General features: G+C 31.5%; 2 protein-coding genes across 3 annotated transcripts; both read right to left on the minus strand.

The window, feature by feature from the left end:
- Positions 1 to 1587: 1587 nt before the first annotated feature.
- Positions 1588 to 12195, minus strand: LOC134707258 (L-proline trans-4-hydroxylase-like). The gene is made up of 10 exons (XM_063566868.1): positions 11577 to 12195; positions 10234 to 10266; positions 9477 to 9555; positions 8323 to 8401; positions 7658 to 7765; positions 5357 to 5448; positions 4933 to 5023; positions 4078 to 4210; positions 2506 to 2657; positions 1588 to 2150 (listed from the first exon to the last, which is right to left on the minus strand). Exons 2-10 carry the CDS (start codon positions 10247 to 10249, stop codon positions 2037 to 2039), a joined length of 864 nt encoding a protein of 287 aa, XP_063422938.1. The 5' UTR covers positions 10250 to 10266; positions 11577 to 12195; the 3' UTR covers positions 1588 to 2036.
- A 548-nt stretch (positions 12196 to 12743) lies between these two features.
- On the minus strand, positions 12744 to 23499 carry LOC134707257 (L-proline trans-4-hydroxylase-like). 2 transcript variants are annotated; one of them, XM_063566866.1, is made up of 10 exons: positions 23374 to 23499; positions 22648 to 22680; positions 21339 to 21417; positions 19540 to 19618; positions 19142 to 19249; positions 18777 to 18868; positions 17324 to 17414; positions 16469 to 16601; positions 14740 to 14891; positions 12747 to 14464 (listed from the first exon to the last, which is right to left on the minus strand). In XM_063566866.1, exons 2-10 carry the CDS (start codon positions 22661 to 22663, stop codon positions 14351 to 14353), a joined length of 864 nt encoding a protein of 287 aa, XP_063422936.1. In that variant the 5' UTR covers positions 22664 to 22680; positions 23374 to 23499; the 3' UTR covers positions 12747 to 14350. The 2 variants fall into 2 exon arrangements, with proteins under 2 accessions (XP_063422937.1, XP_063422936.1); XM_063566867.1 differs by lacking the exon at positions 22648 to 22680 and having other exon boundaries at positions 12744 to 14464; positions 23374 to 23481.
- Positions 23500 to 25022: the final 1523 nt, after the last annotated feature.

A 25022-nucleotide genomic window follows, 5' to 3' on the forward strand; every position in this document is an offset into this window, starting at 1 on the left:
AAACGAAATACCACTACGAAATAGCCCAAATGCGGTACTTAAAAGAGGTGTTAAAACACCAAAATCAAACCAGATGCTCCGCAGGGCGTAGCTTTATACGACCGCAGAGGTTGAACCCTGAACGGTTGGGGCAAGTATGGACACAACATTCAAGCTGGATTCAGCTCTAAATTTGGATTGTGATTAAATAGTTGACACAGCATAGGTTTCTGACACAGAATGAATGTGTTCTAATGAACTTAAAATTTTCGTTTTCTCTTAGAGCAATTCACTATGCTGTTGAATATTAATCCTCTCAAAAAAATGTTTGAAGAAATTTTCTTTTTATTTATGAAATTTCAAATGAGAAAAATTGAACCCAATTTTTTAATCACATCCCCCTTTCCCTTATTCCAAAACTAATCTCAATTAAAATATTCTAATGGAGTTTGCAACAATAACTACTCATTTAAATACATCATAAAATATTAAGATGTAAAAAAACTGCTTGTTATCACTGAATGGTAAAGATCATTTAAATTTATTAGTTGGTAGTAAAAAGTGAATATACATTGTATATTGTATATAACAAAGATTCAAGTTGATTCTGGACAAAGAAAGATAACTCCAATTTAAAAAAATTCTTGCAATAAGATATTTCTTGCTTACTATTCTAGACAAAGAAAGATAACTCTAATTAAAAATTTTTTTGCTATTTCACAATATTGTGAAATTAGATATTTTTTGCCATTGCACAATACTGTGCAATTGAAAAGACTTGCTATTGCACAATACTTAATATAATAATTCTAGATCCTGATTTGGACCAACTTGAAAACTGGGCCCATAATCAAAAATCTAAGTACATGTTTAGATTCAGCATATCAAAGAGGCCCAAGAATTTAATTTTTGTTAAAATCAAACTTAGTTTAATTATGGACCCTTTGGACCTTAATGTAGGCCAATTTGAAAACGGGACCAAAAATGAAGAATCTACACAGTTAGATTTGGCATATCAACGAACCCCATTTATTCAATTTTTGATGAAATCAAATAAAGTTTAATTTTGGACGCCAACCTTCCTTTTGTGGTCATAAACATTGTGTTTAAATTTCATTGATTTCTATTTACTTAAACCAAAGTTATTGTGCGAAAACCAAGAATAATGCTTATTTGGGCCCTTTTTTGGCCCCTAATTCCTAAACTGTTGAAACCAAAACTCCCAAAATCAATCCCAACCTTTCTTTTGTGGTCATAAACCTTGTGTCAAAATTTCATAGATTTCTATTAACTTAAACTAAAGTTATAGTGCGAAAACCAAGAAAATGCTTATTTGGGCCCTTTTGGCCCCTAATTCCTAAAATGTTGGGACCAAAACTCCCAAAATCAATACCAACCTTCCTTTTATGGTCATATACCTTGTGTTAAAATTTCATAGATTTCTATTCACTTTTACTAAAGTTAGAGTGCGAAAACTAAAAGTATTCGGACGCCGACGACGACGACGATGACGACGACGACGCAGACGACGACGCCAACGTGATAACAATATACGACGAAATTTTTTTCAAAATTTGCGGTCGTATAAAAATCAAAAATCATAAAACATTTGCGAGAATTAATCTACATTAAGATTAATAGAGTATACTTGTACAATTTAAGCTCTCCTTTACACTGTCTTCGTCGCTGGCAGCATGATACATGAGCATACAGATATTAATATAATAGGTTTCTAGAAACCTTAATATCCTAATTTGTTATTTGGACACATAACAAAAGCGAATGGAAGAAAATATTATAATGCCATTTGTCTGTCTACTACATTTAGATTGTGGTAGCCGAATATGACAAATGGTTTACTAAATATATGTTTTATGATCAATGAAACTAGTAACTAGTTCTATTGATGAATCCATATTAATGAAATAACGTTTTTATTCATGTATTCATTTTTTTTTAATCGACAATATGTATTCCATCTAATGATTTGCAAAAAAATCTCCTTATGCATCCAACTATATGAACGTACACACGTTATCCCAAAAGAATCGTATATGTTAGTGAGATTGATCTTTCCTACCAATCATTGTTGTATTTGTATTTGGATGTTGAAATTCCTTTCCCGACATATCTGTAAAATTGGTACATTCCTTGATTGCAGAATCTGGCACCTGAAATAATGATTAGCATCAATTTACCACTGAACACGTGCATTTTACATGTAGAAATTGAAAACAGAATCTTCTTCCCTCTATTTGCGGTAAAACGCACAAACCACTAGCATTCAGCACCTCTAAAAAGTTATCATTACAGTAAAACACACAAAAATCTTTAGAGTTTCGCTTATCACTAGAGTTATTTTTTCTAATGCATATAGAGTACTAACAGTTTGATTGGCTTGCCTGCTTTGCTTGCCTTTTTTGCGTTAATGTTTACTCACAAATGGCAATTATGATTGACATCTGCAACCAACTATAAGTCATCGGAGTTTTTAAAGCTTCATAGAGTCAAAATGATAAAACCTACCTTCTGTATGGGGGTATATTGAGCATGATGATGTTCCATGACGGATTCATTAGAGGCTTTGTTGTAACACATCAGGAATCCAATCCTTCTCATCTTACTACGATTCGGACTGCTGTAGTGTAGTGTATTGGAATGGAGGAACAAAACATCTCCTGTCAAGAAAATGATAGGTGTTTCTTAGTATTAAAGTTATCATCGGAAAAGTAATCTGATTCATAAATTGATCTTATATATTATACTGAGAAAGGTATATGACTTGAACCAAAACATCTATAATTATCGTGATTTCAATTTTTCAAATTGTTAATTTGCCATTACTCAGAAGTATCCAAAAACTAATTTTACTAAAAAAACGAACTCCGAGGAATATTCAAAACGGAAAGTCCATTTTCAAATGGCAAAATACAAACCTCATCCATATCAAGCAAATGGACAACAACTGACAAATTCCTAACTCGGTACTGTCATTATCTTATAGCTAAATTCTATTTTATTCAAAAAGATGTGTGAACAAAAACAATATACATAATAGGTAAAAATGTCATATAAGTCAACATTGTGTTTTCATCTTAATCACTATACAATAAACAAATACGTAAAAAAATATTTACCATGGCACAATAACACAATGACGGAATGTAAAAACACAAAGCCACGTCATAGGTAGCAAAGAAACATAAAAAGGCATACAATCAAAGCATATTAGCAAAAATAAAAGACAAGAATACAAAAATTATCATAGAACAATTACACTCTGTCCCAGTCTACTGAAATGACACATACCAACGAATACGTTACGCACATACATGTTCATTCTTTTCAGACCTCATTAACAGGATACACAAAACTGCGAGATCATAGTTATGAGGAAGCAAGAATGAAACAATATCACGGTTATACGGTCAGGATCGATTATTAATTGATTGGCCGATATATATACCCAATGTGTATGTGTCTAAATGATGCGTATGAGTCTAAATACACTAACGATATGCTTTTGCGGTCTTAATCCTTTCAATACCAAAAAAAAAGAGCTTATATGTAAATTTACTATTAATGACCTATTGATGAGGTTGAAATATACACCTTATCGTTATTTGTTTGCCATACATCACAAAGATTCCCGTCATTTTTTTTACGTAATAATGAATATGACGCCACAATAAAAAATGGTTGTTGCTTGACGCTAATAGTTCAAGTGTCGCAGATTCTCGGGTAAGTCTTAATTGCGATACGGCGTATAGACCGATGCCTACCATGTCACGCCTCCTGTTTCGTTCATTTTGGGTTAAATATGATTCCTGGGTCTTCTTAAATTTTATTTTGTATCTTCTGAATTTATGAGATTTGAAAGCGGTTTACTACTGTTCCTTCTTATTAGTGTAACAGAGAAGAAAAATAGTCAAAGATTAAAGGGTAATAATTGAGTAATCTAAGTGCCCGTTTTGTCTACAAAAAGACTCATCTCTGACGCTGGAATTAAAAAGGTTAAAGTAAGAATTTGAATAAAGTGATACTGATATAGTAAACTATTGGTCCAGATGAATTTTATTTTCTGAATTGTATGATTACCTTTCTCCATCTCAGCTTTCACATGAGGGCATCTCTCCTTAATAGATTCTAAACGTGACAGTTCGGCAACTTGATTTTGTCCATCATCAACGTGGTGATCTAACCGTCCACATTTATTGGATCCTGCTAAAACCTGTATTACAAAAACATGATATAGTATGAATAGTATTTGACTGATTTGATGCTATAAAGCCCTTATCACAAAGGATGAATATTTAGTAAGTTAACTGACTAGATGTTAAAACCTGTATCCCAAAATAATGAATAGTATGTTAAAACCTGTATCCCAAAAAAAATGAATAGTATGTTAAAACCTGTATCCCAAAATAATGAATAGTATGTTAACTGACTGAATGCTTAACATATAACGAATACAAGTATGCAATATGATAAAAGACTAAACCCTATAAAGAATAGTATATAAAATTTTATTGGGTGAAAACAAAATCGACAAAAAGTTGAAGATTATGTCAACTGCCTTGATGAAATTAAAACTCACAGACTCTTTTACTATAGGTGCTTTTTGTTTTACAATTCTTTAATCACATCTTACTTACTATTTATTTAAAGTGTATAGAATAAAGGCAACAGTAGTATACCGCTGTTCGAAATACATAAATCGATAGAGAAAAAACAAATCCAGTTACAAACTAAAACTGAAGGAAACGCATCAAATTTAAGAGAACTACGACACAACAGAATTACAACATTAGAAGACTTTCAGATTCAGCTAGTGGATATTCGGTATTCTAGTATTTATGAATTATGAAATTAAACAAAACAATGTTCGTTTTCCTTTCTGGCTATATTCTTTATTTTCAGTGTTTCAACTCACAAAGATATACCATAACAAACCTCCAGACATCCGTTTTCTATTGTGCTGGGATCAACTGCAACCCAAACAGTCAGCAAGTCAGGAAAAAGGTTACCGTAATGATACCAATAGCTTTAAAATATCAAATGCATTAAACATATTCATTGTTACAAATAAGCAAAGAATAAGTTTTTTTTTCAAAATGACCTTTCTTTAATTACTAGTAATCAATAATATTTGCAACTGATGCTTGTTCGTTGTTCTATAGTATACTTCAGGACAATGTAAACGAATAGCCATGTTTGATTTTGTAGAAAATTTCTTATTCGGCTAAGGTAATGAAAGTTCTAATTAGACAAGGTAGTGAACGAATAAAGAGATATATGCAATAATTTTTGTACTCGTAATTGATAGGATAATTATAATAAAATTTCAAACATAGATAATAATTGCGAAAATAGTTACCCGTAATCCTGATGCCAGTATATAGGACCAGACACTTCAGGTTCCTTCATAATTAACTTAGCATGGTAGTGATACACTTCACCATCAAGCAACTAAACATAAGTAATAAAAAAAAAAAACATAAAAGTGACAAAAAATGCAGAACAAAAAGGAAAATAAAAATAATACCGAACTTTAAGGAAAATTCGAATCAGAATAATCCTTATCAAATCGCAAAATCAAAAGCCCATGCCCATCAAACGACTTGGTGGAAATTATGATAAAATTTGATTTATCCATCCCCTCCAGAAATGTTTTTAGGGTATTCATATCAAACTGTTAAAGGGAAAATCTTTTAATTATTTTTAGTTAAAATATAATGTTAATGTAATCTTTTGAGTCTGGTTGTTATGGTGAATAGGTATCCTAAACTAGAGGCTCTAAAGAGCCTGTGTCGCTCACCTTGGTCTATGTGCATATTAAACAAAGGACACAAATGGATTCATGACAAAATTGTATTTTGGTGATGGTGATGTGTTTGAAGTTCTTACTTTACTGAACGATTTTGCTTCTTACAATTATATCTATAATGAACTTTGCCCATTAGTAACAGAAGACTATATTTGGTAAAAATTTACATAAATTTACCAAATTAATGAAAATTGTTAAAAATTGACTATAAAGGGCAATAACTCCTTAAGGGGTCAATTGACCATTTAGGTCATGTTGACTTATTTGTAGATCTTACTTTGCTGAACATTATTGCTGTTTACAGTTTATCGCTATCTATAATAGTATTCAAGATAACCAAAAACGGCAAAACTTCTTTAAAAATTACCAATTGGAGGGCAGCAACCCAACAACCAGTTGTCCAATTCATCTGAAAAATTCAGGGCAGATAGATATTGACTTGATTAACAATTTAACTTCTTGTCAGATTTGCTCTAGATGCTTTGGTTTCATAGTTATAAGCCAAAAACTGCATTTTACCCCTATGTTCTATTTTTAGCCGTGGCGGCCATCTTGGTTGAATGGCCAGGTCATCGGACACATTTTTCAAACTAGATACCCCAAAGATGATTGTGGCCTAGTAGTTTCAGTGGAGATTTTGTAAAAGATTACTTAGATTTATGAAAAATGGTTAAAGATTGACTATAAAGGGCAATAACTCCTAAAGGGGTCAACTGACCATTTTGGTCATGTTGACTTATTTGTAGATCTTACTTTGCTGAACATTATTGCTGTTTACAATTTATCTCTATCTATAATAATATTCAAGATAATAACCAAAAACAGCAAAATTTCCTCAAAATTACCAATTCAGGGGCAGCAACCCAACAACCGATTGACCGATTCATCTGAAAATTTCAGGGCAGATAGATCTTGACCTGATAAACATTTTTATCCCATGTCAGATTTCCTCAAAATGCTTTGGTTTTTGAGTTATAAGCCAAAAACTGCATTTTACCCCTATGTTCTATTTTTAGCGGTGGCGGCCATCTTGGTTGGTTGACCAGGTCACGCCACACATTTTTTAAACTAGATACCCCAAAGATGATTGTGGCCAAGTTTGAATTAATTTGGCCCAGTAGTTTCAGAGGAGAAGATTTTTGTAAAAGATTACTTTAATTTACGAAAAATGGTTAAAAATTGACTATAAAGGGCAATAACTCCTAAACGGGTCAACTGACCATTTTGGTCATGTTGACTTATTTGTAGATCTTACTTTGCTGAACATTATTGCTGTTTACAGTTTATCTCTATCTATAATAATATTCAAGATAATAACCAAAAACAGCAAAATTTCCTCAAAATTACCAATTCAGGGGCAGCAACCCAACAACCGATTGACTGATTCATCTGAAAATTTCAGGGCAGATAGATCTTGACCTGATAAACATTTTTACCCCATGTCAGATTTGCTCTAAATGCTTTGGTTTCTGAGTTATAAGCCAAAAACTGCATTTTACCCCTATGTTCTATTTTTAGCCGTGGCGGCCATCTTGGTTGGTTGACCGGGTCACGCCACACATTTTTTAAACTAGATACCCCAATGATGATTGTGGCCAAGTTTGGTTTGATTTGGCCCAGTAGTTTCAGAGGAGAAGATTTTTGTAAAAGTTAACGACGACGGACGACGACGGACGACGACGGACGACGGACGACGACGACGACGACGGACGCCGGACGCAAAGTGATGGGAATAGCTCACTTGGCCCTTCGGGCCAGGTGAGCTAAAAATAAACGTGCCTTTTCAAGACGTAGGAGGTTTACGAGATGTCTCATAATTATGGGGGCGATATTAAATAACTAATCACTGACCTTTTCACAACTGTTTACAATCTTCTCTGATCTAGATACAATTCCAGTGACGTCAGTACCCGGATGTCTCCAAACCACTCGTATTATCTTATTATCCTTATCTTCTAGCTTAAAAGATAAGATGTTTCTATGTTATCTGTCATCAATAGTGACATAAAAAATAAAAGATAATAAAACAAAATCATTTTTTAAAATTGCTATGTAAACGTTTACGAAACATCAACCAAATGTATGTTAGACACCATTTATATAAACACTCGTCTACACTCGAGTTGTTATCTCAGCCTATTTATTAAGAATCTTAAAAAGGTTCAACTCCCTCTGTAAAAGTTTACCTTTGATGTATTTCAGCTTTTATTTGTATGTCTTTTTTTTGTATTACAGTTCTTATCCTTTTCGGTTCTTACTGGCTGTCAAAATATTCGGCTTTTAACGTATCTAATGAAAGTAAGTCCAGAAAAGTACTTCGGACTCATTTATTTTATAAATTTTATTTCCATCTTTTCTTCAATTTATTTGAGCATTAGTTACACAATCTTGACTCTATTCCATAAACATATGCAGATCAGTTTTGCTTTATTTCATATAATTTGTATGTATGTAGACAAAAAAAATCACCTATATTGACATCTGACATAAACCATCTATGTTAAACCTAAACGTACCGAGTATTTGTTCTCCATAAACTTCTCTCCGGTCACACATTTCTCAATTTTGTTAATCTCCACTTTGTCAAGCATATTCCTATTAAAATATAGGTTTGATATTAATAAAAGGGGATACAAATTTTGGACAACATACCAAAAGTTTCTCTCTTTATCTTTCCATTGTGTATCAAGATTACTCTCGTTGTTAAACTCACACAATATATGATCATAGCAATAAATGTTAACAATACAGAGAGTTTACGAATGTCAGTCTTAACATACTAACAGAACAAATATGGATATGACCATAAATATAGTAATTGGAATGTCACCAAAAGTATATAGCACAACTGAGAGCTTAGATTATTTTGCTGAAAATTTTGGATCTGTTTTCCATAGATTACCTAATGACGCCATTTACAGGTATTCAATCATAAGAAGGTGTAATAATTTATGATATAAATCTTGAAATTAAAATTCTTTATGATCTTTTTCAGTTTCAGATTAACGAAAACAAAATTTCTCTCTTTTTCAGAAACAGTTGACCATCACCCGCTTTTGCTTTATCTTGCTTTTTAAGGCAGAGATGGGATTTATGTTAATAGCTATCCAATGTGTGCGTATGTCCGTTGGTCAATCAACCCCACGTTTATTTATGAGCCACTTGAAAAAAACAGTTTGTGACACTATTATAACAGAATCTTACTCACAAGTTGTTCTTGTTCACCCTAATTCTAGTTATTAATTTCAAATCATTTCTTAGATTATCTCAGGCAGGGAATAGACTTTATTTTAAAAGTATACTACGCCACACTTCATATTTCATTCAGAATGTAATTTAACTTTCTTAGAATCTTGTTATGTTTGCCTCAATGATTGTGTTATGGACTTTGAAACGTGCGTGAGTATCTATATGTGACGATTCCCTACTTTTACTTATACTTATATCATCTTTGGCTCTCTGAGCAGTTATCGTTGAAGTATTTCTGATCTATATTAGCATAGAAAAGCGTTGCAAGATGATCGAATTTGATATACTGACAATCATGAAAATCAAAATCATGATCGATGTCAAAAATCAATAATAAAAATGACAAAAACATGTATATAAACTAATCATAGATACCAGGATTGAAATTTATTTAATAAAAAAATGTTGTCTTAATACTAACCGTATGATAAGATATCCATTTTCATGATAGTCATTGTACATTTGTTCTGAAAGCTTAAAAGGCTCAGTGAATCTGTAAACTAGAAGAGATATACATAAGTCCAACAATTTAATTTTGATAAAAGAAATAAATGCGTTGAGAACTTATTTTGAGGCCAATGTTCTAATCCCACAAGCAAGTTGTTCGTAGACTAATTTGTCTACCATTAAATGGTCCTTGCGGTCATAAAGCTCAAAGTTGTTTTAGTAATTGCACATTATTGGTTCTGATAGTTCATGTTAAAGGTAAATACATATATATATATATATAATTATAAGGACTTTGAACGCACCAATGTGTATGCATCCCATTATACACATGTTGCCTATGATATGATCGTTCTAATTTGAATGCCAAATTAGAGTTGTTATCCCATTTTCACGGTCTAGTGAACATGATAGTGAGGATGGGGCTTCAGTGAACTATGTACACATTCTTGTTAAAGTGTTATTTTCATTTTCCAATGTTATTCAAAGTGCATATGAATATGTACCATATGTACTATGAAATATAAATCTAAAGTGTATAATCCTATTTCATAAAAGAGGGGAAACAATTGCACTCTTTACATGTACGTTATATTCTCATTCACTTCATATGTATAATGTAGATTGTTAAGGTGGTCGTGTCGTGTGTTTTATCTAGTAGCTGGTATTGGTTTTTTTTTCTGTGAATGTTAAAAACATTTAAGTTGACAAGTAGATTCATAGATTCATACCTGATCCAATATTCATCTCGAGTCTTCAGATACCTGTAAAAATCGACTTATTTTAGCAGTTTTTAAAATTTCAATATAGATATACGAATATGGTATGATAGCCAGTGAGACAAATGTCCGTCAGTGATCAAATGACGTAGCAGTTAGTGGCAATAGATCACACTTCGCAAAATATATTTATTCTTGATCAATTCAACAATAAGCAGTCTGTAACTAACCATTCATTAGGTTATGTGTACTCAATCATATTAACCTAAATCTTTAGAATTATAAACAGTAGTTTGAAATGACACATCAATGATACCATGAAATAACATATTTATATCATGTTAAATGAATTTTGTTCTTATTTTAATGTATTATTGTAAATGTCATCTAAAGAGCCACAGAAAGGAAAGCAAACAATATAAGTCGTAGGAAAACAGGAAACACTTCTTTTGTATGATAAATTTCCAGCACAAGTACCGAGAAAATTATAAAAATGGAAAGTTTGTGATATCCTTTATTCTTTGTTTATAATGTCAGAGATGTGATCAAAATAGCCACCAAACTGATTAATTCTTGAAAAGCTCATTATGAGGTCTGCCCCATGAGAAACGAGATAGAAGTTTCTGATAGGAATACCGACGGTTTGTTAAAGATACGTCACAAAAACAGTTAACAAAGTTTTTGTCAACACAATTCATCTGAAAGATGTCAGTTGTTTATTCTTTAGTTTTCTATGTTGTGTCATGTGTATTATTGTTTTTCTGTTTGTCTTTTTCATTTTTAGCCATGGCGTTGTCAGTTTGTTTTGGATTTACGAGTTTAACTGTCCCTTTGGTGTCTTTCGTCCTTCTTTTGTTTATATCAGAGTGGTAGATATCAGATTAAGATTGTGTCTCTCCATTCAAAAACCTAGATATGTACTTTCCGGCCTCCCATTTTCATAAAACATTCCAATAACTGCAAACTAGACTACTTTTTTTTTATTTCTCCTAGAGTTAAGAATAAAAACTGTTTATGAACAAGGTGGAATAGTTAAATCACTATGTTTAGATATTCTTACTGAAGGAGAGGGGCTTGTTTTGATAGCTTAAGAGCATTTTACTGTTGTACATATCACAGGTTAGTGAAAACTACCGAGGACATTAATAATTTATTATAATTATTACATCATTGCAATTATTCAGTACACATTAGGTGAGATTCACAATACAGTTCTATAATAGTAGATACAATAGAGGACTTATGACCTTGTTTTTGTTTCACTGCTCAGCCGATGTATTCTTTAGACAAAATGCTCCTATGTTTCATTTATATAAGCTACTAACAAAAGAGAAAATGAATTTAAATGTACTAACCTAATTTTTGGTCAACAATGTTCGTCGTTTTACTCCTCTTGATAACTATTTATCTCAAATCTATTTTTAGTATAAAATTTACATGTTATACATAATTCAAAATGAACTATACGATATCACATGGGTGTTTGTAGCTCTATGAAATAATTTAGACTGTGACAACATAACTAATATTCAGCGAAAAGGTTAATGTCGACAACAGACAAAGCAATCGATCAGAAAGTTAGCAATTCTCCTGGAAGGTATAAATAACTTAGATCACACTATGTACTTTTAAACACGACTATTATGGTTCTTTCAATTGTTTCTATATAGAAAAGGGTACCATTCGAACTAGTTAGTTAAATGAATTCCAATATAGAACTCATTAATTTTTAAAATGACATCCCTCAGATGTTCTCAGCCTAGTTTTATTATATAAGCACAGGGTAAATATTGCTGCTGGTTGACTATTAGTCCAAAAGTCTTTCATCAGCGCAGTTGTCAGTCAGTCAATCGGTACTGCCATTATATATAACATATATTTCTTGAATTTTCCATTTATATATCTTGAAATTATAAAGAAACTTTACTGTTCCAATTCAATCAGTCATACGTTTTATGGATTGGACAATTCTTCTTTAAGGTCCTTTTGGTCCTATATATCTTTATGTGTTTCGAAATGTGCATATCATGAGCTTTAAACTGATTAAATGTAAATAATACTATCCAGAAAAGCGTCTGTGAGTTTACCACCTCCCGTATTCGAGTCGAGTATTCTATTATGATACAAACACTCTATGATCCTCTATGTGTGGTTGTGGACTGAAATTCGCACAGACCGTCATTAAGAGAGACCAAGAATAGTTTTAGCAACGAGGAAGAGTGCTTGCAGATTTTAAGGTCGCTATCACGAATTTGAGAACTGTCAAAGGATGTAATTACATTGACAGTACAAGTTTATTGCACTAGATGCTCATGTCATCATATGCCTCTTCAGTGACTCCGAAGAAAAAATATTTAAAAGTGAGAAACATAATACATACATTGAAGTGCTGATAACTCCAAACAGTATCAAGACTAAATCCAAACCCGGACAATGAATCAGAGCCATACATAGATATGAAAGAGATACTATCTTATCCGTATTTTATCCGAAGTACTGGCTATTGGATTATTTATATATATCCCCGGGTACAAACAGTCCTTCAGCAGAGGAATTAACAAAATTTACAATATTTATTTGCACAAATGCAGTTATGACAATTGTTTAAAAGTCTCAATATATAGTCCTGTATATTATAAAACATGAAATATCTTTATTGCAACTACCGGTATAATATCTACAATAGGCTGTATAAAAGTAAAATGCATCTTAAATATAAAATAAATTTCTTATAAGATATTTCTAACTTTAGACATCTCAAAAAAATAAGAAGAACACACCTTCAGTATTTGTTAAGATCAACTGATTAAAATAGTTTTGATTAAATAGAGACTATCATTTTTGTTAGATAAATTTTTTGTTTTGTTTCAAGTGTTTCTTTGTCCCTTTTATGTTAATAATAACATTGACGGTACCAATTATATTGCATCAGATGTATAATTTCGAAAGTAACGCCTGGTGTTCGTAATAGTTATAAATTTTATTTACCGCCCATCTAAATTTTACCGATCTGTTAAGTTTCTGATGATGTCTTTGATTTTGGATGTAAATAAAGGCAAAAGTAGTATATACTTTTGAACATCGGTACACTACTGTTCCCTTTATGTTTACCACTGTTCAAAAGTCATCAATAGATTAATAGAAAACAAACCCGGGTTACATAATAGTCGATTTGTACATTTTCGACACGCCTGAATTCCATCATTAATTGTAATTAAGCGCTACCGCATTTTATACGGACTCTACGTTGTATCATGACTTTTGATGTTTCTACTGCTTTCCGTTTACTGACTGTATATTTATTCTCATCCCTAAAGGTGTGAAGCCAAAATGATAATTTTTTGGACTGTTATTGTGAAAATATTTCTATAAAGTTCAAGATTACATATTCGGTACATAAGTGCATAATTGTTTGTTATGTCCTGTGCTGTATGTCATTGGTGAAAGATGTTCGTTGTTGTTCTGCGGTTTGCATGTTGTGTCGAAATTATATTATGTTTTTACTGTATTTCTGCTATGAAGTGTTGTCATTTTAGCGATATCTTTAATCATTGCCATGTAAGAGGGGGGTTTTGCCAGTTATAAAATCAGATTAAACCAACCATGGCTTTCAAATAACCTGTACATAAACAGGCATTGTTATCAAATAGTTCGTTTCTATGTATGTTGGCGTTTGTTATTTGTTGCACTTCATGCATTGTTCCTGTTGGTCCTTGTCTTCTTCTTGTAGTTGATGTGTTTTCTTCGGTTTAAGTTCGTAAAACAGGTTTGTTTTCTCTCAATCGATCTATGGCTTTTGAACAGCGTTATACTCTTGTTGCTTTATATTGATAGGTAGGAAATCATACGAAGAAATAGCTTACAATACATCAGGCAAAATTTATATGAAATTGTGATAGACTGCATTACTATTATTCCAGCCACACTTTCACATAATAGATGTATCACTTTGAGTCTTTGTGACCTAAAACTTGCAGAGTGAATGACTTTGGGTCTACATAAACTTGACTTCTATTTCAGAATTACATGCATAAAGCTAACCAGTATTAAATATAATTATAATATTGATGTCCGGGAAACTATAGATATATATCTGTGAGATTCAATAACTATGTAATGCATGTAAACATCAGTGTGATAAGTCCTTTCTTCCGATCATCGTTGTGTTTGTGGAGGGATGTTCGAATTCTTTTCCCGAAAAATCTGTAAAGTTTGAACATTCTTTCATTGCTGAATCTGGAACCTGAAATATGAAAATCATTATATAGCATTAAGAATATATCCTTTTTGCTAAAATAAAATAAAATTCTAAGAAAATACTCTAAATTATGTTTAGACACAGATTATTTATAGTAGTCTGTCCACTTATTAAAGAAGTTGAAAGTCTGGAAACGGAGTGATATAAAACAAATATTAACTGCTAAATATATTTGCATAGACAGTAAAAAGCAGTTGAAAAGAGTTCGACTCATTAGATTAGTAATCTTACTACAGTATTAAATTGCTATATATACTAACTTTTTTTATTGGCGTGTACTGAGCATGGTGATGCTTTATGACGGAGTCATTAGTTGCCTTGTTGTAACACATCAAGAATCCAAGCCTTCTCATCTTACTTCTGTTAGGACTGCTATAATGCAACGTATTCGAGTGGAGAAAAAGAACATCTCCTGTCAAATGAAAACTAAAACATGAAACTACATCTCCTTATGTAAATAATTACAAAAAGTATTAATGTACCAATTTATAAAATTAAATTTTCAATGAAATTAAAATGCTGATAAGTTATGGCATAAAGTCATATGATACTTCCAATTTAAAAAAGAAGTTTATTTTGTCTTATGCACTTGAATGGTTCAGTTTTACTATAAAAGAAAACGTGATATTTTTTTATATGAAAATCCATTACATTATCAAAATTTTACTAAATGTGCCGATACTGAATTAATTACTTCCAAGCCACTAAATCACCGATGTGTTCCCGTATGCAGTGACCTAAGTGACTACGAGATCTTTTGTAATTTCGTCCAGCACACAGGGCAAGTGACAGTTAAAATCGCGATAGAAGAATGTAAACAAGCGTGTTCTTGAACGTAGTAATAACAAATTCTTACAGAACATATATAATACAAACAATCATTTAAAAACTGTTAAATAAAAGATTAATTAACAGATTGGATCGCATAGAAAAATAAAAAATAAAATGTTATATGGCTCTATCAAATCACTCATCTGTCACATTTTCAAAATGCTCTGTTTTTACTGTTTATCAAAGTCATCATCCGCTAAATTTTGGCAACAAACTCTAAAGTTTATTAGCTTGCAATCAACAAGCACTTAGTCAAATATTATTTGTCAATAATACGTTATAAATTTGTAACTGATATTAAAGAAAACGTTCATGCAAGACTTAGTTTAGTATATTTGCATTCATTGGTTCAATAAATTTCGATAACATTAAAATTTCCAGAAAATCGTTTGATATGCCTTTAAAACTGGTCTTAAAGTAGATGAAATATTAATATCATATATTTTCAATTTGTGATAAAAGTATACTACAGCTACACATGTTTCATTTTTCTATATAAAAAAATCCGATGTCTCAGCGTATTGTCTCTATTATTTAAAAAAAAAAAAGAAGACCAAAAATAATTATACATCCATTTCATCTACCCTAAATATTACCTTTATCAATCGTATGATTAGTTTATTGTGAAGAAAAGTGTAAAAAAACCTACGCAATTGTCATGTTACAATTGAGAAGTTAACTACTGTGGTAAATACATTGGTGTAGTCTAATTATGCGACATCATGACAAATAGAAAATGTAGTGAAATAATTAGTGATGGTGCATACATTTTATGTGTAAACAATACCATATATATTTAATCAACAAATCAAAATAACAAAAACAGCACTGGTACATTAGTGAGGTTTACATTTGATGTCATAATAATTTCAATGATTGATATAGAACTGAAAAGTGTTTTATTTGTTTAAGTTACTTTGTTGTCGACTATTCATGACTTTTATAACTACCAACTGTTTCAAGTGACATATAAAGAATACGATGAAATATTATAATTACTCTGATCTTTGTGAAAACCCAATCAGAATGTCCCTCCAAAATTAATATGACAGGGGTTAAGTCAATACTGTTGCATTCAAATCTTAAACTATGTACATTAAAGCAAGAAAAAAGGAGTTCGCAAATCTCAGAAATGCATATTTTTACTAAACTTTATACCTCTTTCCATCACAGCATAAATGTGTGGGCATCTTTCTTTGATAGATTGCAGTCGAGATTCGTCGGCAATTTGATTTTGTCCATCATAAACATGATGATCTAAACGTCCACATTTATTAGATCTGGCTAAAACCTACAAAAGATTCAAACATCTTCAAAAGTTCCATTATAGAAAAAACAAGAACTATCTTTAAAAAAGATATCCGACGGAAAATTATTTTGTAAACAAGTCGAAAAATTTCAAAACTACCAATAATGATCAATAATCTTATCATAGATACCAGGATTGACATTTTATATTTACGAAAGAGGCGCGTATGGTCTTCAAAAGACTCACCAGTGACGCTCGAATGGAAAAGTGTTAAAAAGGCCAAATTGACTACGAAATTGAAGAGCATTGAGGACCAAAAATTCCGAAAAGTTTTTCCAAATAGAGCTAAGGTAATCTTTTCCTGAAGTAGAAAAGCCGTAGAATTTGAAACATTCTAAGTTTTATTAACAGTTAATTAATTATGAACATATCAATGCTAACTCAAGTCCACACAGGAGTGTTATAGCACTATAAAATGAACATAGGGTTTTTTACAATTGCAGACTACTTTTCAAATAAAAAACGGCTGAAATTTCCATAATATCACTATATCCACTAAAAACTACAACAAGATATATTCATCTTCTTTTGGGAGTTCAAACATATCAAAATAATAATGAATGTATCTTAATAAATGTGCAATAATGCAATTATACAGATTATTTTGAACTGTACGACATTACGAATATGGTAGAAGCTTTAACACTCGAATTTATCAAAATAACTATAGCTATCTTCCTTCAATTTCTTCTTATAAAAATTACCTCTAAACAACCGTTTTCTTTCGTGCTTGGATCTACTGCCACCCAAACAGTCATCATATCAGGGAAAAGGTTTCCATAATGATACCAATATCTGCAGATCAACTCATATTAAACATCCATATTTAACATTAATACAGCTACCAGTATAAATGTAAGAAAATGTGATTTGATAGCGAAAAAGAACTATCGACGAGTCGAGAAACCAAAGGACACGGTTGTTAAAATAACAGATTCATAATCACAAAAAACAAACAAATATAATTACAAAATATAATTGATGCTCGCGAAGTTTTCCTTCTAAAAAAAAATGAAACAAATGACTTATGGCGGGTTAATCATAGACACTTCTTTATATCCATTGAGAGGTCGACCTCCCAATGACTAGAAGCAAGTACATGTATGATAGTATATGCATACATAGCAGGAGACCCTCAAGAGGCCCAAACACCATGATCTCGCATCTATTTGCAGTTAAATAGTTCCTTTTGGTTTTGTTTGTTACCTTGGTTCGTCTTTTTAATCGATTTGTTAGATATGAACATCGTTAAACATCTGGTGCCCAAAAAGGGCACTAGGTGTCAAATTTATGGTAATCGATTTTAATCAAATTCTCACATCTGATTCATAATAATGAAAAACTTTCATCCAAACTATTAAAAGTCTAAATTAAGCAATAAACAGGGCACGGAAATGAAAATTCGTAGCTTCGTTTCGGTCGTATTTGAGTCTAGACGCCACCTTTACAATCAATTATCGAGTTGACCTCTAAATTCATCCGATGACCATATAAGCGATGTAAACATAAATATAGATATAAATAGATTGAGCAATCTCGTGCTGTTGAATTATTCTAGGTTAATTTAATTTCATATTATAGATGGAAAATAAGTGTTAATCATCGTTTTTACCTGTATAAGAATGTTTTATTGTGGATGGAATCACTCAATCATATGATTTACCTTTGTTTCACTGTCAATGTTGACATTTTTTTCCTTCAAATAACTTTACACATACAATTCACGTGTTATCAATCTCAAGCTAAGGGGTTTAATTGAAGTTCACATGAATACGGATGCAATGAGGTCGAAGTATTCACTTGCAAGTGAATAATTCATAATCAATGTTTTATGCTTATTTTGACAACATTGAACCAAATTGGCTACTTATAGTGAACTATTATTTCACTATTTGCATTTCATTAATGATTGAGCAGAAAAAAATGATATATAAGATTTTACATATATCTCGTAGCTAGTGCCCCTAATCTAATAATCAATATTATACATGGAATGACTCAGAATATAACGTTTACGTTACGGGAATGGAAATTGTCTCCCTAAATCCTTTCTACAGAAATTATGGTCGGTTTGAATACATAACGTTTACACAATTTATATGTCTGATATCGACAGTTCTTTAGTGAAACTATATGATAACATAACAATATGTTTACCCATAATCTTGATGCCAATATATTGCACCGGAGACCTTGGGATCCTTCAGGATTAATTTGGAATGATAATGATAAACTTCGCCGTTTAATAACTGCAATTAGAAAATATTAATTAAATTCAATTATGCATGTACTTGAAAACCTATCTGTTAAGAGGTCATTAGATTAGATAATAACCTTGTGGTCTAAGCAAAATACGTTGAAAATTAAACAAAAAACGGGCCTTCATACATGTCCGACAATTAAGTCATATGTATCTATAAAGTTAAAGTCCGATTCTAAAATTGTTTTTAATAAAACATAAAAATGTAAAGGACAAAATGTTGATCTCGGATAAAGAAAATAAAAAAAGAGTTTATACACACCTTCTCACAAGTGTTAACAATTTTCTCTGATCTTGCTGCAATACCAGTGATGTCACTACCTGGATGTTTCCACTGAACTCGAACGATCTTATTTTCCTTGTCTTCTAACTGAAAATAAACGTGATGCTATAGAGTTTCGAAACTTAGAGTGCATTTTTCAATCATTAATATTTCAGAAAATAAATGCTTATTATTGTCAGCTCAAGTTTAATGAGGCATGGAAATATAAAAAAATCTGTCAGATTATCAATTTACTGTATCTTGGCCTATATGGTCAGAACTAATCGTTCCAGAACATTTACAATTCATTACATAATATTTTGAACAACGTATGTTTTAACTTTATTCCAGTTCAATTGTAATATCCTCTAAACATTTGTTTCTTGTCGTTTGCTTACCGAGTAACGGTTCTCCATAAACTGCTCTGAAGTGACACATATTTCAATTTTATCTATTTCGTCTTTATCAAACATATGTCTGTAAAAAAAACAATACTAGTAGATTCTTTAAATAAAGTTACATTTTTGTTAACTTCATTTTATCAGGCATAAGTGCCATTGGTGGCCTTGTGCTGGTCTTTGATACAATTCCTTTCTCAATCATATAATATTTATAAAGAACTAATACTACTGGAATGTGAAAAATTTGTAAGGGTTCCGCGGAACCCAGTGTCTCGCCTACTTTTGCTGAAATTCACAGGCCCAACAAAATGAGGAAAAAAATCAATAAAAATATTCCTCTTGATACTATCTTTTGATTTTAAGTAGCTTCTGTCCAAGTTTAGTAAAAATCCAGGATAGTTTATGAATCTAATAAATGTTTAAAAACTTCAACTGCAGACTGTATGTAATGTTAACTGGAAGAAAACTTAGTCCATTTATCATGTTTATAAGTAAAATACAGATACACAGGTACAAAGTATTATCAAAATTTCCTTCTAAATACTAGCTTATGATCTTAAACAAGCTTCTGTCTAAGTTTGGTACAAATTAAAAGTAGCAAAAGAAAGTATTTTTTTTGTTTAAAATTTAACCACAGAGTGAACATGTTATTTCCTGGCAGAAAATCTAAGTCCATTTAAAAGTAAAATACGGAAAAAATGGATTTATTTTTTTACAAAATGTTCTTATGCATATTATCTTTTGATCATGAACTAGCTTCTGTCTAAGTTTGGTACAAACCCAGGATAGTTTAAGAAAGTTATTAAAATTTTAAAAACTTGAACCATAGAGTGAATGTAATATTTCCCCGCAGAAAAAACTAAGTCCATTTATAAGTAAAATACGGAAAAAATGGAATTTAAAATTATTTTATTTTTACAAAATTAACATTTGGATACTATCTTATGATCATAAACAAGCTTCTGTCCACGTTTGGAAGTAATCCAGTATAGTTTAAGAAAGTTATTAAAATTTCAAAAACTTTAACCACAGAGTGAATATAATGTTTCCCTGCAGAAAAACTAAGTCCATCTATAAGTAAAATACGGAAAAAATGGAATTTTATTTTTACAAAATTTACTTCTGGATACTATCTTATACGCTTCTGTCCACGTTTGGAAGTAATCCAGTATAGTTTAAGAAAGTTATTAAAATTTCAAAAACTTTAACCACAGAGTGAATATTTGTGGACGCCGCCGACGACGACGCCGACGACGGAATGTAGGATCGCTTAGTCTCGCTTTTTCGACAAAAGTCGAAGGCTCGACAATAAAAACTTCACCTAAGTAACCAGATTTTTAATCAGCGTTCCAACTACTTTTTTACAGTTTGTGTTATGTTATGCTGTTACACAACTTTTCCAAGTCATGGGGATATTCTGTCATTTTTAGGGTTTGTTTTGTTTAAAATAATTTTAGCATAAATCATGCCATTGGTTTTTTTCATTGTTTTTTATTTTGTCATGCAGGCACTTTTCTAGCTCACTATGTGGTGTGAAAGTTCATACAGTAATCTTAAGTTGTTAACATCATGTCCCTTGATCGTTGGCAGACAGTTTGTGATAGCATAACTTCTTCTAAATGCGGACAAATTAAAAAAATTTCTTTAGAAAAAAAGTATATGTACATAAGTTTAATAATGAAAACTATTCATTTAGTAATAAAAACACGTATGCATCATATTTTTTTATTTGAGGTTTCATATGAATTTAAAACACAGCTCCTTATTTTTTATTTAATGCAATATCCATCACCTACCGTATAATCAGGAAACCATTTTCATGATAGTCATCATACATTTGATCCGTCAGTTTAAAAGGCTCGCTGAATTTGTAATCTAGAGAAAAAAAGCATATAAGTTCAATCAGTTAAAAATTAATTCATTATGTCTTTTAGTTAACGCATCATTGTAAATATAACGGAAAGTGAGAGGGTTGGCGCTATAAAACCAGGTTTAATCCACCATTTTCTACATTTGGAAATGCCTGTACCACGTCAGGAATATGACAGTTATTATCCATTCGTTTTTTATGTGTTTTGTTATTTGATTTTGCAATGTGATTATGGAATTTCCGATTAGATTTTCCTCTAAGTTCAGTATTTTTGTGATTTTACTTTTTACATTCCCGTTCTTTTAGGCATATAATTGCTGAAGCAAATCAAACAAATATATGTTTACACAATATTTGAGATTTGGGAATGTTTCAGATGATATTATTTCAGCTTCCTGCAGCTTATTGATTCTTACATTGGTCAATTCTAAAAGCAGAATTTAAGCAGTTGATGAGTTCTTCCTCATGCTGAGATAACCGTAGCTGTATCTGGCAAACATTTCAGGAATTTTGGTCCTCAATGCTCTTCAATTTCGTACTTTATTTGGCCTTTTAAAAAAACACTTTTTTGGATTCAAGCTTCACTGATGAGTCTTTTGCAGACGAAACACGCGTCTGGCGTATATACAAAATGTAGTCCTGGTATTTATGATGAGTTTATTTACAACCACTGGGTCGATACCACTTTTAGTGGAGATTTATTTCCCCGAGGGTATCACCAGCCCAGTAGTCAGCACTTTTGTGTTTTTGTGCTGACATGAATTATCATTGATATAGTTATATTTATAAATTAACTGTTTACAAAATTTGGAATTTTTGAAATACTAAGGTTTTTCTACCTCAGGCATAGATTATCTTAGCTGTATTTGGCAAATCTTTTAGGGGTTTTGGTCATTAATATGCTCTTCAACTTCGTACTTTATTTGGCTTTTTAACTTTTTGAGATTCGAGCGTCACTAATGAGTCTTTTGTAGACGAAACGCGCGTATGACGTGTATACAAAATTTAGTCCTGGTATATATGATGAATTTATTGATCACTAATGATTAATTACAAAATTTCACCCAAAATGTTAATGATAATTGTGTTTGTAGATGACAAACGTGCAGCTAACAAACATATAGTAAATTATCATTCACACTCCATTCTACATAATAATCTCGGTAAAAAAGAATAAGTTGGATAATCACCGATACCGTCTAAATTATCTACAGTTATCATATTGCCAAACATACCTGATCCAACACTCATTGTTAGTTCTTGGGATTCTGTAAAATACAAAACAACACATTTATATAGATATATAATAAGAGGCTTGAAAGAACTACCAACTGCTGTCTAAACCGGTGGTTCATCACACACAATCAAAATATACGTGTCCAAAGATTTGTGCATCTGTCTGCAATATTTGCATGTCCTCCCACTAGGTATCACTCAAGTAACTGTTCAGTTTGATACAATATCGTGTATGCAGTTGACGTCTGTGAGGTTGTGGTCAAACTGTAAAAAGTGTATAGGCTCACTGGTAAATACAGCTCCTTATAAATTTGTAATATTGCTTTTGTTCCAATTGAAGCATTTGTAGAATGACTGCTTTGAATCGCTAATGAATATAAGGCAATACCTGGAACTTTTATAGGACACATTGCAAAATATTCAGATTTTTTTATGATCATCTATAAACGATCATCAGTAATGCCGCCCAATGGAACTTTTATTAGCCATATTGTATTGTGTTATATAACTATGTATTGGGAATTGTTTAGCAGCTAGTGCAAGCCATACTTGAAGTATGTTTACCGAGACATCTTACATATTTAAAAAGGATTTGATATGTCTATTTTTAGAATTTAAGAACATTTACCTTTATCGTTACAATCGTTCGTGCTTATTCAATTTAATCCCTGCCCAGTACATGTATGTACCATCGTGTCGTTTTTATACAAATAAAAGAAACTTACCTAACTGTGCTCGATCTAACTGTAAAATGTTCTCTTTTGTACCTTACAGTGAATATTGATGTGTTTACTGTTGAAATGTTACACTTATTATCATAACGTAGGTGAAGGGCAATAGTTTCGTTTTGAAGACAACCAGCTGATTCGACGGCGAAGCTATGATTCATTTGACAGTGACTTTTGCTGAAAAGACGGTTAATAAAAGATTGAATTGTGTTTAAAATAATTCATTACAAGTGATATACATATTTATTGATGTTCGTGTGTATTCTCCATCTGTCACTAACCGTTAATTATATTATCTAGAGGGTATGTATATGGGGTGTGTCAATAAATAATTGAGAAACTTAAATAAAGGTAATGAAAATAGGGAAATTTTAATATAAATGATAACGTCGAGACAATTATGTCTTTAATGAGGCATAATATGTCAATTTATATTTCCCGATTTGACTCAAATTCTTAAATCTGATTGATATTAAACGTATGTTGATAATCTCATTTGCAGCAGAATCTCGTATATGTATTTTAGTCTATACACCATATAATTAAATATCCTTGTGACCTCTGAAGACTGCCGACAGTCATATAACCCGATATAAACATAGAATAGATATAAATAGATAGGAAACTCGTGCAAGTAATTTTTTTAGGCTTTTTTGGTTTCATATTATAAGTCAGTTTAAAATAATTTTTGAAAACACCTTTTGTACCTGTATAAGAATGAGTTTTTATGGAATGAAACAGTTAACCCTTGTTTCACTTTCAATTTTGACATTCTTTAAATTTCCTAATATCCTTGAACCAAACACGCCTAGTTCATGTGTTACCTATCTCCAGTAATGGGGTTAAATACGTATTCAATAAAGGTCGAGTTCTTCACTTGCTAGTGAATAATCCATCAGTATGTTTCTTCAAACTGGCTTCTAAAAGCCATAATTTCTTCACTGTTTCACTTTCATTAATGGTTCAACAAAATATATTTTTTTATATCTCGTAACTAACTTCTCTTCAAAGAGAAAGGAAAACAAATTTGAACTACAGAAATAAAAGATGAATAAAAAAAACAAAAAACGAAATTGTTCTCTTAAAATGAAATAATTATATTGTTGGGAATTTTACAGGTTATCATTTGATTTTTGAATTGATAATAGTGACCTTAAATTATTTAGAGACTCCACTCCAATCCAGGCCCTCTTATCATACAGATAAAAGATAAACGGTGATCATTATTCGTGTATTAAGGGAAAATATGATAGGAATAAACTCGTTTTGTCTTCGAGTTATTGAAGAGAAATCTGGAATGATGAACTAACAAAATGAATAAAACTCTGATGTGGGGTTCGTGTTGTTTAGTCTTTAGTTTTCTATATTGTGTCTTCTGTACTATTATTTATCTGGTTTTTTTTTCTATTTTTAGCCATGGCGTTGTCAGTTTATTTTCTATCTATGAGTTTGACTCTCCCTCTTGTATCTGTCGTTCCTCTTTTAAACATCACAATAACTTTAAGCAAATACAGGAGGACAGGTTTTAAGGGGCCCCGCCCCACCTTTATTAAGCTAAAGGTTGTAAAATTAGGGGACCAAAAGCCCATCCTTTTTTAAAATTCTGTATCCACATCTGAAGGGTGTGTATCTTTAACCCAAACATC

Source organism: Mytilus trossulus, chromosome 2 (assembly GCF_036588685.1).
Source record: "Mytilus trossulus isolate FHL-02 chromosome 2, PNRI_Mtr1.1.1.hap1, whole genome shotgun sequence".
NCBI classification, from domain to species: Eukaryota; Metazoa; Mollusca; class Bivalvia; order Mytilida; family Mytilidae; genus Mytilus; species Mytilus trossulus.

Excerpts from the sequence above, each read along its gene's own strand:
- LOC134707258 (XM_063566868.1), bottom strand. Across the intron at positions 5,024-5,356 it reads TACTGGCATCAGGATTACGG|CTATTGGTATCATTACGGTA; the intron begins GTAACTATTTTC and ends GATATTTTAAAG. Across the intron at positions 4,211-4,932 it reads TAGAAAACGGATGTCTGGAG|GTTTTAGCAGGATCCAATAA; the intron begins GTTTGTTATGGT and ends TTTGTAATACAG.
- LOC134707257 (XM_063566866.1), bottom strand. Across the intron at positions 19,619-21,338 it reads AATGGTTTCCTGATTATACG|ACATATGTTTGATAAAGACG; the intron begins GTAGGTGATGGA and ends TTTTTTTTACAG. Across the intron at positions 14,465-14,739 it reads AGTACACGCCAATAAAAAAA|GTTCCAGATTCAGCAATGAA; the intron begins GTTAGTATATAT and ends TTCATATTTCAG.